Consider the following 17,548-nt stretch of genomic DNA (forward strand, 5'->3'; position numbering starts at 1 on the left):
ACAGGTCAGCACCGGATTAAAGGTGAGGAAAACGCAATCTGAACACGGGAGCGGTAAACTATTAATGCGACCTCAGTACAGTGACCGAGAATGGTCACCTAATTATCTTAACAAAAGTGCATCATTAGCATTATGTTTGTTGTCTAAAGGGAAACATAATGGTACAATTTAAGATTTAAAATGTTATCCGCATATAAAGGACAAATAAAACACTGTTAATTTGTAAGAAACCTCAATGAAAACGGCGCAGGGTAAGTTATATTCGCTATTGTTATGAAAATGTGATAGAATCCTATAAAAATGTGGACGCATTTGGTCACCGTGACGTTAGCTCTTTAATTTAAAACGTCCCGACCACTTCTGCCGTAATCTCTCTATTTCACTCTATTTCCCGTAGATGAATTTTTTTTCAGCTATATCATTATATTTATAACAAGGTAAGGGTCAGATTTATTTATATAGCACCTGGACAAGAGGCAGGGGAACTATGTGAGAATGCTATTCATCGACTACAGCTCGGCATTCAATACCATAGTCCCCTCCATACTCATAGCCAAGCTCAGGGACCTGGGCTTGAACTATGACCTCTGCCAGTGGGTCTTGGACTTCCTGACGGGCAGACCCCAGGTGGTGAGAGCAGGCAACTGCACCTCCTCATCCATCACCCTCAACATAGGGGCCCCCCAGGGCTGTGTTCTGAGTCCCCTCCTCTACTCCCTGTACACACACGACTGTGTGGCTCAGCGGAGTAGCAATACAATCATCAAATTTGCTGACGACACAGTGGTGGTGGGCCTGATCTCTGCCAACGACGAGAGGGCCTACCTGGAAGAGGTCAAGGTCCTGGCGGGATGGTGCCAGGAAAACAGCCTCTCCCTGAACGTCAGCAAAACAAAGGAGATGATTGTGGACTTCAGGAGGTCGGGGGCCAAGGACTACAGCCCCCTCAGCATCGACGGGGCACCGGTTGAGAGAGTCAACAGCTTTAAGTACCTCGGAGCCTACATATCCGAGGACTTGACATGGACCACACACATTGACAGTGTTGTGAAGAAGGCACGACAACGCCTCTACTTCCTCAGGCGCCTAAGGAAGTTCCAAGTCAGTCAGAAGATCCTTAAGAACTTCTACTCATGTACAATAGAGATCATCCTGACTGGCAACATCACCTCCTGGTTTGGGAATAGCACTGCACAAGACCGAAGCAGACTACAAAGAGTGACACGTTCAGCCGAACGCACAATTGGAGGGGGGCTCCCCACCCTCCAGAACATTTACAACAAGCGTTGCAGGGGCAAGGCTAAGAGAATCATTAAAGACTCCAGTCACCCGAACAACTGCCTCTTTGAACTGCTGCGGTCAGGCAAGCGATACCGGAGTCTCAAGGCGAGCACAGAAAGACTCAGAAGAAGCTTCTATCCCCAGGCCATCAGGCTGCTAAACGAACAATGAACACTACATAACAACAACCATCAAACGCACATAGCACACACATCCACATGCACACACTCACTTTAAACAAACACACTGTAGCACCCACTCCACACACTTTATAGCACACACCCACTTTAAACAAACACACTGTAGCACCCACTCCCCACACTTTATATTTATTGATGAAGGATTGCACTACAACTCGTACACCTTACTGTAAATTGTACCTAAACTGTACCTCATCCCATTTCTGCTTTGCACTATATAGTACTGTACATTAGTACACTGCATAGTATTGTATATTATATGGTAACTCAGTTACGTCTATTCTGCATCGAACATTGTACATATGTCTATACTGAACACTGTGACCTCATTTTCTACTTCTAAATTACATGCTATACTGTTATTTGATACTATCTTGTCTAGCACAGTCTCTGGAGCGTAACAGTAAGAAGCATTTTGTATGAAAATATTCTGTACTTCTGTATGACAACTATTAAAGAAACTTGAAACTTAAAAACAATAATAATAATAATAATAATAATAATAATAATAATAATAATAATAATGGATTGGATTTATATAGCGCTCTTCGTGACACCCCAGAGACCCCAGAGCGCTTACAGAGTCCATTATTCGTTCATACACAGTCATACCAGTGGTGGTAAGCTACAATTGCAGCCAGAGCTGCCCTGAGGCAGACTCACGGAAGCGTGGCGAATAATCAACGCCTACGGCCCCTCCGACCACCACCAACATTCATTCACATGCATAGACATTCATACGAGACAAGTAGGTTACGTGTCTTGCCCAAGGACACAACGGCAGTGGGATGGACATGGGCTTGAGCGGGATTCGAACCACCAACCCTTCGATCATTGGACGACCCGCTCTACCCCTGAGCCACGCCGCCCCACAACTGAGGTTGACCAAAGTGCTGCACAATAGCAAGTACAAAAGTAATGTAAATACAATACTAATACAAATACAACACAAGGAGCACAATTTACACAAACAGAAATAGTACTGCAAACAGTACTACACAAATATAACAGTAAAAATACAATATAAAATGCACAGTAAAAATAGAAACACAGATGTATGGCTCAACCGGAATGAAAAGCCAGTGAGAAGAGGTGAGTCTTTAACAAACATAGGTGTAACTGAGGGGTACAATTCCCTGACTGTATTGATAAGTATGGTATCATTAAACCACTACCGTCTTATGTACATTCCTACTGGCCATACAGTACACAGGTATATAATGATGAACACTTCCCCACAATGACTCGGTTCCAGACAAAGCTGTATTTAAGTATTTATTAGCAGCAAAAGGTACATAATATACTTTACTTTACTTCACTTTGGATGCGCTTATAAGGCAAAGGAATGTGCGTAGGCAAATCAATAACGAATGTCCATTCTCATATTACGCAGGAGATAATCATACAACCTAAATCTTAGGGAATTATATCTATGGTACACTAGTAATATAGCAGGAGATACTGGTAGGGTCCCCCCGGTTGTAAGCCAGCAAGGGTAGAGGATCCGTCGGTAGTAGAGTCTGGGTCAACGATGATAAGGAGACTCCGAGTACAGGAGACGGTGCAATAAGATCTTGATCCACAGACGAATACAGCTGTTCTCCGTAGCATGTAGCTCCACATGGAAGAAAGCTAGCCGGCCTCAGACTTCTGAGAGGCAGACTCGACGTGGCTCCTCACAGGTTAAATCCCACACACTTGTGGGTGTCTGCGATTCTCCGCTCCATTAATTACAGGACCAAAAGCAAATATAATCCAGCCGAAAAGGGCTATGCAGTCGTCGGTAGGTTATCCAGTGTACATAATCCACACAGTCCTCGTCTAGGGCCCCTCGGGTGAAAGCGCCATGATAAGCAGCCCAGCCTGGATAAGCACTCTAGCTGATACAAGGAAACGTTGGTGATGCTGGTCACTGTAGAACTTTAGCCGCACGATACACTATACACAAATAGACTATTACTGACTTAATAGAATAGGTCGAACTCGACGGTACAGCGTTAAACTCTGACACTTCAGTTATTAATTCGCTCGCGGTCTCAATGCTCTATTTGGGGCCAAACAGGCCATACTTCACCGCACGTCGTATCGTGGGTGAGGCTTCAACTTTAGTTACTAAGACTTCTGACTAAGTGCTTCTGTATTCACCTGCGCCGTATTTATACGCTTAGATGAATAAACTAGTACCAGCTTTATTCCTGTCTCATATCCTTGCGCAATACCGTTCATGTCCAGGCATGTCCCCGGCGGTGACTTTGAACCCGACATTGAAGGTATGGCCATGGCGCCTGTGGACCGCTGTCCAATAGGAGAATGAAATATTATGGTCTGTACTAGGCTAAAGGGATATTCCGTGTATATGTACAAGGAATATACAAGGGATATCAAACGATATACAAATATTATGCAATATATATCAATCAATAAATATATATATTCGGTTTAATCTGATCCTTCGTAACAATAGGGTTGGGGCAGATCTAATATGTAAAGGTTACTGACCCACAGCTTGGGGGCAGATCTAATATGTAAAGGTTACTGACCCACAGCTTGGGGGCAGATCTAATATGTAAAGGTTACTGACCCACAGCTTGGGGGCAGATCTAATATGTAAAGGTTACTGACCCACAGCTTGGGGGCAGATCTAATATGTAAAGGTTACTGACCCACAGCTTGGGAGCAGATCTAATATGTAAAGGTCACTGACCCACAGCTTGGGGGCAGATCTAATATGTAAAGGTTACTGACCCACAGCTTGGGGGCAGATCTAATATGTAAAGGTTACTGACCCACAGCTTGGGGGCAGATCTAATATGTAAAGGTTACTGACCCACAGCTTGGGGGCAGATCTAATATGTAAAGGTTACTGACCCACAGCTTGGGGGCAGATCTAATATGTAAAGGTCACTGACCCACAGCTTGGGGGCAGATCTAATATGTAAAGGTTACTGACCCACAGCTTGGGGGCAGATCTAATATGTAAAGGTTACTGACCCACAGCTTGGGGGCAGATCTAATATGTAAAGGTCACTGACCCACAGCGTGGGGGCAGATCTAATATGTAAAGGTTACCGACCCACAGCGTGGGGGCAGATCTAATATGTAAAGGTTACTGACCCACAGCTTGGGGGCAGATCTAATATGTAAAGGTTACTGACCCACAGCTTGGGGGCAGATCTAATATGTAAAGGTTACTGACCCACAGCTTGGGGGCAGATCTAATATGTAAAGGTTACTGACCCACAGCTTGGGGGCAGATCTAATATGTAAAGGTTACCGACCCACAGCGTGGGGGCAGATCTAATATGTAAAGGTCACTGACCCACAGCTTGGGGGCAGATCTAATATGTAAAGGTTACTGACCCACAGCTTGGGGGCAGCCACACCAAAGGCTCAGTCACCTTTGGAGCCTATATTTTGGAACATCCAGAAGCAACTGATTTGATGACCTCAGTGGTGTAAAGAAATAGAACAAGGAGCTTGGCGTTTTTCATAAAAAACCGACAGACTTTGAGGGCTAATACAGTCTGCATCAACCCGGTACATCCTGGTACTCACTCCGCTCCCTTCTGAGCACACCACACTGCCGCCTTAAGTCCACAGAAAACAAATCATTCTCCTCCTCTGCAATCAACTCCCATCACACATCAACGTTACCCCTATCCGTAGAAACATTTAAGTCCCACCTCAAACCCCACCTGTTCAACCTTGCATAGCCTCACTCCTGACCCTCCAACCCCTGCATCACTTACAATTTACACATCTGTACTCACCTATATATTATTTATTTTCTCTCCGTTTCATCTCTAAGATGTCTCCTTTTCTCTGTAGTATCCCCACCATGTTGTCATTGTGAATGTCCATGTACTGTGTATGTCTGTCCTAAAGTGCTTTGAGATACCATACGTAAGGCGCTATTCTTTTTTTGGCCTGTATAAAAACTGCCAGCAGAATGCTTACATTGTTTGAAACATTTTGTTAGTGTGTCATGTTAACTCAAGCAATTACTCTCCAACACAGCGTTCATTGAGCGCTCACACCATTGTGAAAGGTTAGGTTTGATCTGTTTTCAGGCACAACTATTTCCCCAGTCAGCTGCAGGATATTTCCACATTTCCCTACCAGGACATTTAATATTACGTTTATGAATCTCCAAGTGACCTAAGAGGTAATCAGTGTGATTTATATTGTGTTTTGTCCTAAAGTTGTAGATTATGAACAAACACCATCTAATCCCTGTTTATTCCCAGAGTTGTTTTCCCCCAAAGGAGGGCGTGGCGTGACCAAAATTGAGGTGTGGCGATCAAAATTCAGTGATAAGAGCTCATAGGAAGCAGAAAGACAACATTGGGCCAGCTGGCAGTGTCCTTGTTGCTAGGGACATAAGGTGAATGGTGCAAAAGCTCCTGAGCTCGGTGACGGCTGATTGGCTGGTAATGTGAGACAATCTTTTAGTACACTGCTACCGTGGCTACACTGTTGGTGATGTGCTGGCATAGCATGATACGGGCCATTTCACCCACCCACCCACATATACACAAACCCCTACGCTTGTTGGCTTGTTATTGTGTATTGTACACTGGAGTATTGATTTCAGGTTCACAGCTGCACTTCAAAACATTGGTTACGGAATAAACGGTGTCAGCATCGTTGAGCTGTTCTGTGTACAAGAGAAAATGCAGAGACAAACAGAAACTTGGTTTAAAAAAGAGAGAGTGGTCAGCTGTTTCCCCCAACTCTTAGTATCTTTCCTAAGCCAGTTGGGGAACCCTGTGGTTCCAGAGGCAACAGGTCTTAAAGGAACACATCGACATTATGGGAAATGCACTCTCGGTCTTCTCCAGAGTCAGACAGGAAGAGGTGTTTTTTGCCTAGCTGTTCCAGTAATTTGTGCTAAGCTAGGCTACCTTGCAGCCGGATAGCTTTCTACTGAACGCACAGAGAGTGTGGAGCATTACATTCAAAAGGAGAGAGATGTTACGTCTTTCTTCAGAAGAGAGAGACACTGCACAACACGTCTTTCTTCAGAAGAGAGATACTGCACAAAACCACTATGTAATGGTAAAGGAGGTTGGACTGCTGTGGACTATTTCACTGTAATGGCTGTGGACTATTTCACTGTAATGGCTGTGGACTATTTCACTGTAATGACTGGACTATTTCACTGCCTGCTTGTCGCCCATCCGTATCTCTCTCCCTCCCTAGTAAACTTAATGTTCTATACCATTAACTTCATTATTGTAGTCAGAGCAGACATGTACTTACACTGCTTGGTTCCATTCATGTATCATCCATCTATTCATAATTAAATTAACCTAAACTCATCAATTCTATCATCAAACATACTGTTAACACAGCAGGCTTTAAGATACAATAAGACAAGATACGATAAGATAAGATATTCCTTTATTTATCTGGAAATGTGGGCCTCATAGCAGCATGGGGGGAATGGAGAGTACAGGCATGCACAAAACATCCTACCCTAAACTTGAAACCATTAACACAGACGGCTTCGTTGTTCTAATAAGGACAGTTGTGTCCCTCCCTCCCTCCCTCCCTCCCTCCCTCCCTCCCTCCCTCCCGTCCACCCATCCATATGAAGCTGAACTCAGTAGTGACCTACCGTTAACACAGCCAGCTTCATCGCTGTAGTCTGGACAGTCGTGGACTCTGTTACACTGTTTGGTGCCATGGATACAGGAGCCATCTCCACACTGGAACTCATCTGGTCTGCATGTCAGTAGCGCTGTAGAGCACACGCACGCACACACACACTTGTTAATGTTGCATACAGTAACAATCGCTGTATTGGAACTCATTAGGACAGCATATCAGAAGGGCTAGGGAACAGATACACGTTTCTAGCACACACACAACCACACACATAAACTCACATTAACATACTGAGGCTATTTCACACTCTCTCTTAGCTGTCCATCGTGTTCGATGATGACGCTTGCTCCAGGGATGGGGAGAGGGGGGGGTGGGGGGGGGGGAGTTAGCGACGCTGCCGCTGGTGCCACTTCTCGTGGGCGTTGAGTCCGATCCTTGAGCCGCACACCCGTCCACAGATGGCGCAAGGGAAGCCAGATACCTGGGGGATGCCAGCCGCCCGCTGGTGTCGTTGCGTGCGCCTCTCAGATCTTCGGTCTTGGTTCGTTTGGTGTATTTGGGAAACTGCAGTGGCACAAGTGACTTGCCAGGCTGATCTGTCGAGTGCCAGAGTTTCAAGCTGCGTGATGTTTGCACACTTTAGGAGGTCCCTGGTGTAGTCCTTAAAGCGTCTCTTTTGGCCTCCAGCAGCCCGCTTTGCTCCTCTCAGTTGGCCATAGAGGACTTGGCGGGGCAGGCGGTGGTCAGGCATACGTATGGTGTGCCCTATCCAACGAAGATGTTTTTTGGCCACAGCTGCGGCCATACAGATTGAGTTGGTGTTGTTGAGGATGTCTGTGTGGGGGACTCGATCTTCCCAGGTCAGGCCGAGGATCCTTTGGAGGCAACGGATGTGGAAAGCGTCCAGGTTGGTGATGTGCCGGCGGTATGGGGTCCAGGATTCTGCTCCATAGAGCAGAGTGGAGAGACATACTGCGTTGTAAACGGCAACCTTGGTGCTGATCTTCAGGTTTCGGTTTTCAAAAACCCTGCTGCGTAGTCGTCCAAAGGATGATGCCGCTTTATTTATACGTGTGTGTATCTCCGCGTCAAGGGAGCAGCATGAGGACAGAGTGGAGCCGAGGTAGGTGAAATGATCCACTGTTTTGAGTGGAACACCGTTTATGTGAAAACTGGGAGGTGTAGAGGTTCGGGAAGTGAGTTGGGACATGACTTCGGTTTTTTGTATGTTGACCTGGAGACCGAAGGATTGGTACAGGCTGGATATGGTGTCGAGAGCATGCTGCATAGACTCTGGACTGTGAGCTAAGATGGCACAGTCATCAGCGTACTGTAGCTCACATACTTGGCAGGATTTTGTCTTTGTGTGTGCCTGGAGCCGGCGGATGTTGAAGAGGCTACCATCAAGGCGGTATTCCACATGGACACCGTCTTCATGTCCCATGGCTCGGCGGAAGAGGCAGGTGACGGCAGAGAGGAGGAGATTAAAGAGCACCGGAGCCAAGACACAGCCCTGCTTCACCCCAACATTAACCTTAAAGGATTCTGACTGGAGTTCACCCGTCTGGACTCTGGCTTGCATCCCGTCATGCAGCTGCTGAAGGATGGAGAGAAACTTGGGTGGTACCCCAAGTTTGTTGAGGTGTTTCCAGAGCAGCTCACGGCTGATGGTGTCGAAGGCTTTGCTTAGGTCTATGAAGGCTATGTAAAGATCCTTGCGATGGATCTTTACACAGCACACACACACACACACACACACACACACACACACACACACACACACACACACACACACACACACACACACACACACACACACACACACACACACACACACACACACACACACACACACACACACACACACACACACACACACACACACACACACACACACACACACACACACACACACACACACACACACACACACACACACACACACACACACGATTTGCCAATATATCCAATGTAACTGAATGAAAAGGGATATAAAAAATGCAGTGCTGCATGTTGAGTTAAGTGGTGCTCCTAGAGGAGCAGTTAAGTTGGAGCGTTAGCTTGACAAGATCAAAGGTTAGATCTCAGGAGATAAGAGTTGGATGAGGTTTTGGCAAAGTAACAGCTGCTCTGTGTGTGTGTTTCCCCTCTGTGCCAGTGTGTGTATTTGTGTGTTTCCCCTCCCTCTTTATGTGTGTGCGTGTGTGTTTGTGAGTGTGTATGTGTGTGTGTGTGTGTGTGTGTGTGTTTGTGAGTGTGTATTTGTGTGTGTCTGTGTGTTTGTGAGTGTGAATTTGTCATAATCACGGCAAGAGCCTTCTTCACTCCCCCTCATCCTCCCCCCACATTCACCACGGAAGCCCCACACCTTCTTCACTCCTCCTCATCCTCTCCCACATTCACAACGGAAGCCTCACACCCATATATGGGCAGCACCCCTTCACACACTGTCAAGCTCCTCACTCCACATGGCTGTACCTCATCCCCTGATTCACACGCTGCCAGGCACCTCACTCTACACAGCTGTACCTCATCCCCTGATCAGCAAGACACTACATCTACCGGCAGATTCTGACCAGACCTCGTTGTGGTGTTATTCTAGTTACCTAGGTACGACGACTCAGCCTGAAGCCCTGCTAACCTGCTCTTGTGATTATTCCTTTCCCTAATCTTGTTTCTCTTGTGCCCAGGACCTCCGCTCCAGTGCACCTCCCTGCCTGGACATCTCCTGCTGCACAAGGAGTGCTCCTGCTCTCTCTCGACACATACCTTTGTCTTCTGCCCACAGCTGCACTGGGAGTGCACCTGTCCTCATCCCCCCAAGAAACATTCCCAATACCTGTCTGTTGCACATTCCTGCCTGTTCAACTGTCTGCTTGGGGAATATTATTAAAACACCCTAAAACGCTCCATTCTCTCTTCTCCTGTGTTCAGCTATTGGGCTCTGCCTAAACCCATTCTCACAGAATTTGCGTGTGTGTTTGTGAGTGTGTATTTGTGTGTGTGTGTGTTTGTGAGTGTGAATTTGTGTGAGTGAGTGTGTGTGTGTATGTGTGTGTGTGTTTGTGCGTGTGTATTTGTGTGTGTGTATGTGTGTGTTTGTGAGTGTGAATTTGTGTGAGTGAGTGTGTGTGTGTATTTGTGTGTGTGTGTGTGTGTGTGTTTGTGAGTGAGTGTGCGCGTGTGTGTGGTCCCTCCTCTGATGAGGCCAGCTCAGAGTACATTCCCATTCAACAGTAATCAGTCACAGCTCTCTCTGCAGCAGAACCTCTGGAGGGAACAACAGCCTGGCATTTACTCACTGTCTCAATAAAACACACACAGGACCCAGCCTGCATGTGTGTGTGTGTGTGTGTGTGTGTGTGTGTGTGTGTGTGTGTGTGTGTGTGTGCGTGACTGAGAAAGAGAGAAAAAGCGAGTGTGTGTATGATAGAGATAGAAAGAGAGTGTGTGTGTGTGTGTGAGAGAGAGAGAGAGAGAGAGAATGAGAGAACGTCTGTGTGTGTGTGTGTGTGTGTGTGTGTGTGTGTGTGTGTGCGCGTGTGTGTGTGTGTGTTGTTTGAGCTTGCTCTAACTGGAACGGGGGCTGGTTTATTTAACTCATTCATCTTTTTAACTGTCTGTTTAATTATTCATGAGCGTCTCTTTGGAATATCCACCATGAGAAGAGAAGCAGAGAAGAAGTGCCCTTCACCATATATACTCATACACAAAGATGAGTAATATACATACAAAACACACTTTGACACAGACGTAAGTATATAGTAAAAATAATACTTGTATACAATAACCATGGAATACGGCATAACACACACATACATATACAATTAATACTCAATTGCAAACACACATTAGTGTCTATTGGGCAGTGCAGTTCAATTCATGCTCACACACAGACACACACAATCTACACAACGCTCAAAAAAGAAAGAAATCAACAGAATCACAATATATTTCAACAAAGACAGACAGAGCCACAGACACACAGAGACAAACTCCAACTCACAAAGCCTGTCCACACTCCAACAGAGACACACAGACGGTGAGTGTAAAACACATGAGCGCAGGGAGAGAGGCCTGATCCCGCTCCTAATACACAGTCATAAACCTGCTGCGTCATAAAATATGCTGATTGTTATCAGCAAAACGATTGGGACCTAAGCTCAGCTAATTATGATAAATCCCCGGGATGAATAATATTAATAATGCATCCGCACAAGTTGCCAGAGATCTGGAACGATAAGACTATTTCTGGTGCACATTAACCTCCCAATCCCTTCCCTTTCCAAGCGCTTGTATCTGCATACGCCAGATGTCAAATGATACCAATACATGGAGGATGGGATACTGGGATAGTGTGTGTGTGTGTGTGTGTGTGTGTGTGTGTGTGTGTTACTGTGTTGATGGATAGAATATTAATGTGTGACTATCCACCACATCATCTGAAAGGAGATATAAAAGTGGAAAGGGCAAAGAAGAGATATGGCATGATTTAATAACTTTGTATTAATCATAGATATGATTTATTTTGTATATGATTTACACATTTCTCATTTACCCCTGCGCATCCAGAACCCTCTTACTACAAACCACACCCTACGGGCCTCTACAGAGGCCCAACAGAGAGCTTCCTGCCTGCATCACCTTCTACAGAGGCACAGCAGAGAGCTTCCTGCCTGCATCACCGTCTGGTATGGGAACCAGGCAGCAAGGCTCATGAACAACGGCCTGCTGCCCGTCTGTCCCACTACTCACAACACTGATTATTGTATTACAATTTAGTGCTATTTTATTGCATTTGTGCTGCCACTTTGCACACACCACACTTAATAATAATCACACCGTGATTATTATACTGTGATTATTATTAGGGATGTCCGATATTATCGGCCTACCGATATTATCGGCCGATATTGGCATTAAAATGTGATATTGGAAAATGTTGAGACAGAATCTCACTCCCCAGTACACTGTGCGAGATATAAGGATCTAAGAGAGGCTTTCTTTGATCAAATCTATTTTGTAATGTAATGAGTTTCTGTTGATTGTTTTATTGTTATGGTGTTTTTGATTAGCTTATATACAGTATGCTATTGTTTGTATGTTGGACTTGCTTTGGCAATAGGTACTTTGATATTTCATGCCAATAAAGCCTATTTTGAATTTGAGAGAGAGAAAGACCTTGCCTCAGCATATCTGTGCTCTAATACAAGATTATTGAGACAGACGGTTCCGCTAATGGTATAATGAGATGTGAGCTACATACTGTACAGAGATGTGGGTGTGAGTTACATAGGGCTGGTTATATCAGCACATGTTAACAGCTCGTCATAATACTACAGACAGGATAGTGTGTGGCAGGAAACCAGTGGGAGGGATAATGAGGACAACATGCAACCAAGAAGTATTCTAATCTGTGACGTTATGATTACATGGTGAGTCACCAAGATACATATCCCTGCAAGATTCTTATTATTTCAGATTCAGATTATTATAATTTCTTTTGTAGGTGACCACATTTAACATAATTATAGCGTGGCATTAGAAAATGGTTAAGGTCGGTCCATGGCCTCTAATATCAGCAAACTTACTCTGCATGTAGTAAAGGACATTGCACATTTTTTATTACAGTAAAATAAATTGGGTTAAAAAACAGAGCAACCAACATTTGGTTTACAAGGGTTTTTCCTTGACATATGATTGTGATAATAATATGTAATGCCTGTCTGAGGGGCTTTGGAGAGTGATGCTACTGTATACTCCTATTCACAGCTGCATGGGAATGGAGTGTTCCCTCCTGCCAGGGGAAATTAATAAATCATATGTATATGTCAGATTGGAGGGTGTTTAAGCACCGTACAAATCATCACTGAGGACTCCTCTGGTGATTTCAACCATGGGTGTGTGAAATCTGTGTGCGTGTATCTAATCTCCCCAAGTGGCGTCTGGCCAGTGTGTTTGTGTGTGCACACATTTGTGCAAGAGTGTGTATCCTCTCATCTCCATGAGCTTGGTAAAGGACCCTCACCTCCCTCTCGCTCGGTCACACACACACACACACACACACACACACACACACACACACACACACACACACACACACGCTCTCCAACAGTTCTAGACATTACATGGTTGCATAGCAACCCCACCACACACATGTGTCGCTGTGGCAATGACAGTATGGTCTTCCTTTTATCACTTTTAGGCCTTTCACACCGGCCGGGCTCCGTACCGGAGCCGGTTCCCGAACGTAATCTCGAACCGGCCGGCGCGTTCACACCGGGAATAATTGGTTCGGAACATGAAAAATGATCAGTGTTTTCTTAGAGGGCTGAACTAAAGCCTCCATCATGTTCCGAACCAATTATTCCTGGTGTGAACGCGCCGGCCGGTTCGAGATTACGTTCGGGAACCGGCTCCGGCACGGAGCCCGGCCGGTGTGAAATACCTATTTGAGATCCTTTGTCCTGTAGACACAGTCACAGTGCTGTGCACAAACACAGCACAGCACACACACACACACACACTAACAAACATACTATAAGCACAAATACATACATGAAAACAGAACAGTAACACAGTGTTGTAGTGGGGGTCTTGGTGGTCTTGGATCATGTGGGTGGTCTTGGCTCATGTGGGGGGTCTTGGTGGTCTCGGCTCATGTGGGTGGTATTGGTGGTCTCGGCTCATGTGGGTGGTCTTGGTGGTCTCGGCTCATGTGGGAGGTCTTGGTGGTCTTGGCTCATGTGGGGGGTCTTGGTGGTCTTGGTGGTCTCGGCTCATGTGGGTGGTCTTGGTGGTCTTGGCTCATGTGGGTGGTCTTGGTGGTCTCGGCTCATGTGGGTGGTCTTGGCTCATGTGGGTGGTCTTGGTGGTCTTGGCTCATGTGGGTGGTCTCGGTGGTCTCAAATCAGGATAAGTGTTGTCCTATTAGCCTGCACAATAATCTGCCATATCGGTTTAGGATCATGAGCATATTTATTCTTAAAATGTGGGTCTCCTGAGAAAAGGTTTGAAAACCACTGCAGTGACAGACAGATAGACACACTCTATATACTCACCTACACATGTGATTGTCCACCTATTAAACATAGATTCATTTCACATACAGTACATACTATGGTTACTACTATTGGCGTGTTTAAGTAAAATTTCCATTGTTTACAACTTTGAAATATATATATATAAATATAATATAATTAGAGCTCTGTGGTTTCAACACATTTTAATGCATTAAGAATCGAAAAAAAACTCATGACCTCAACATTGAACTTCGTATTGGGTGGGGGGCAGGGAGAGGTTGTGAGTGGGAGGGTTAGACATACTGTATACAATGTATCCAAAATGTATCCAAAATCTTGTTTTTAACACATACTAAATAAGTGTATGTTATGTATTAACTGTTTCATTAACTGTTTTTAAATTGCTGTTATGCTGTGATGGACATCTGAATCTCACCTCTGGGATAAATAAAGATTTTCAATCAATCAATAATAAATTATTATATTATTATTATTATAATTCTATTTAATTTTAAGCTTGTATAACAGCTATTTTCTTGTATGACAGCATTTACTGTGACAGCACTTAATGACATACTTATGTTAATGCTATTCAGGTGAGAGGAGTGGCTGGGCTGGTTGTAGGGGAGTATTGTTAGCGCCCAGCCCAAACTGGCAGAAGTGTTCAAATCTGGCTTAGATTTCTCAGATTTAATCATCTAGAAAAAATACCGTTTTACAAGATTCAAAATAGCACATCTTCTTCAAACATTCTCAGATTTCAACATACGACATTTGAAAGCTTACATTCTGTACTTTCACAATCTGTAAACATTTGGAAAATGAAAATGGAGACATGTGGCATCAATCGCTGGTCCCGGTCACATGTATTGTATTTATTATGTGCTGTACTTCGTGACGTCATTGGAAATTTCTTTCAATGATCATTCAAGATTAAAGATCTTCATAAAGATTGAATGAATTAATGACATCGACAAATTAAACCATTTTGAGCACTCAAATAAAAGAAAAAATTAACCCAAGAATATTTTTTCTGTGCACATTACTGTATGTGTGGAGAGCGATGTTTAGATAATGAATGCCAGTCTTTCTCCTTGTGTATAAAACATACACATCAAATTATGGCCACTTGTATTTACCGCACAGAAAAGGCAGGCTGACCTTCGACTCTGTTGAAAGGAAAATTGAAACTGTAATTTACTGGCTATAATAGAACACACACACAAATATGCACGTAGGCACGCACGCACACACACACACACACACACACACACACACACACACGCACACACTAGCAGCAATACTGTGTGTGTGTGTGTGTGTGTGTGTGCAGCCTGCTACAGCTGCATTCAGTCATTCAATCATGTGTCGTCTGATTAGCTATAAAACATTTTTATGGGAGAAAAAAAAACTTTGCAGAAAATCCAATTATTGATTTGAAAGGGAATTGACCCCAGAGCTGAACAGTGATTTAAACGTTGTGAAGTACATACAGTACCATAATCATCCATCCATCCATTCAAGCATCCATCCAAGTATATTACATCCATCCAAGCATGCAATACATCCATCCATCCAGGCATACAGTACATCCATCCATCCATCTATCCAAACAATCATACAATATATTCATCCACACATTCATCCATCCATCCTCAGTACATCCATCCATCAAATCATGCATACAGTACATCCATCCATCCAATCATGCATACAGTACATCCATCCATTGATCCAATCAAGCATTCAGTACATCCATACATCCATCCATTCAGTACATCCATCCAATCAAGTAGGGCTGGGCGATATGGCCTCTAAATGATATCACAATATTTTTTGGCTATGTCACGATACACAATATATATCACAAACAATATTTTGACATTTCCTCTAAAGCACTTACAAATGCTAGATTTAAGCCTTTGATGCATACATACAGTCACACCAACATGATTGTAATAGTCCCTGCAACATATGTCTGCATTAAACCATGAAGATGCTTTCAAAAATAATTAAATTAAAAGTTTAAAAAAAATCTAAAAGAGTAGTCTACTGACACACTAATACAGAACAATATTTATTAACATCTAAGACAACTTATATAAAAACTCTTGGGTGCCTAAGACTTTTGGATTCTGGTAGTATTGGGCGTGCTAAATAACATACTAAAAGTCGACCAAAATCGACCCCTCCGAAAGCCGTCATTTCCAAGATGGCGTCCCAGATGGCGCCGGGGCGATTAAAATGGCTATATCTCAAATTAAGAAAATGGTGCAAAGGATTTCTCAACTGATTCTGGTACCTCTGGGCATGCTCACTAACATACTAAGAATCTAGGAAAATACACCTTCCCGAAAGGCTTCATCTTCAAGATGGCGTCCAAAATTGCGGCTGGCCAAGCTTAACACTTTAACTGCCAGAAGACGAGTTTAGGCGTCCTTCCCCGCCATGCTCAAGTTGCCGAAGACGCCGTAACTCGTCTTTGATATCAATATTTCAAAAATCTGTGATCGGATTCATATTTCCCATCCGCTGGCCTGAGACCCACCAAAAAGCCCCACTGAACCCTCTAGCGGTTCAAGAGCGCCATCTGGTGGCCGATCGGCGCAATCGCCAAACAGGAAGTTACTTGGACGATGTGCTGTTCACCCATATTACTTCCGGGCACTCGGTATAGGTTCCGGCACTCTAGCTCGTCACAATACATAGCGATCTGTTGCCAATAACTCGATAAACAACATGATTTGGACGTATATACTATTATACAAGCTGGAAATGGACCGGATATTTTTACATCCCATAATGGAAAACTGTCTACCCCACGCTGATCGCCCAACGGCCCGCGGAGACTGGGGTGAGTTTTAGCGTGTAATATTTCCGTATTCGACACTAACTGCTATGATGAACATTTGACCCACATTAGATGAATGGTATAACGCTGCCCACGGAATTATAAACGCCCCCTCGCCCATCCGGTCAACATCAGATGACGTGTAGTAACTTCCAGAAGTCCGTCCAGTTGGATTTTTTTATATCGCGCCGATTGCTATCAAACTGTATTTGATCATCAATATAATGCATTTGGGGCTATAAATCACGTTCTGGAGAAAGCTGCAGAAAGAGATGAAAACATACTTATACTTTAGATCATATTTTAGTATGAATATGTGAATGAAAAAGTTTAACGTTCATACACCGTGAACAATACATATAGGACATTGAATGGGCCCTAATAATGGCAATTTAGCAATAGAATTTAAAAAGTTATAGCCCTGCCAAGAAGGGGAACTTATCCATAGACAAATAGAGCTGGCAACCTATGGTATATCATGAATTTAGCCTTAGGCAATCAAAGTGTTAAAATGGCTATATATATGTCAATATAAAAATTATATAAATGATTGTCATTTGATTCTGGTACCCCAAGTACCCCTA

The 17,548-nt window shown here is 44.1% G+C and overlaps 1 protein-coding gene across 1 annotated transcript in view; it reads right to left on the minus strand.

Moving 5' to 3' along the window:
• lrp8 (low density lipoprotein receptor-related protein 8, apolipoprotein e receptor) overlaps window positions 1-17,548 on the minus strand; it is a gene marked incomplete at both ends in the record, with an annotated part of 393,308 nt that overhangs the window by 104,948 nt on the left and 270,812 nt on the right. The window contains 1 exon segment of the mRNA XM_084311233.1: window positions 7,102-7,224. Within this exon segment, the coding sequence (XP_084167359.1) occupies window positions 7,102-7,224 (123 nt within the window).

The sequence above is a fragment of the Notolepis coatsorum genome, assembly GCF_963971535.1.
Source record: "Notolepis coatsorum genome assembly, chromosome: 3".
NCBI lineage: Eukaryota > Metazoa > Chordata > Actinopteri > Aulopiformes > Paralepididae > Notolepis > Notolepis coatsorum.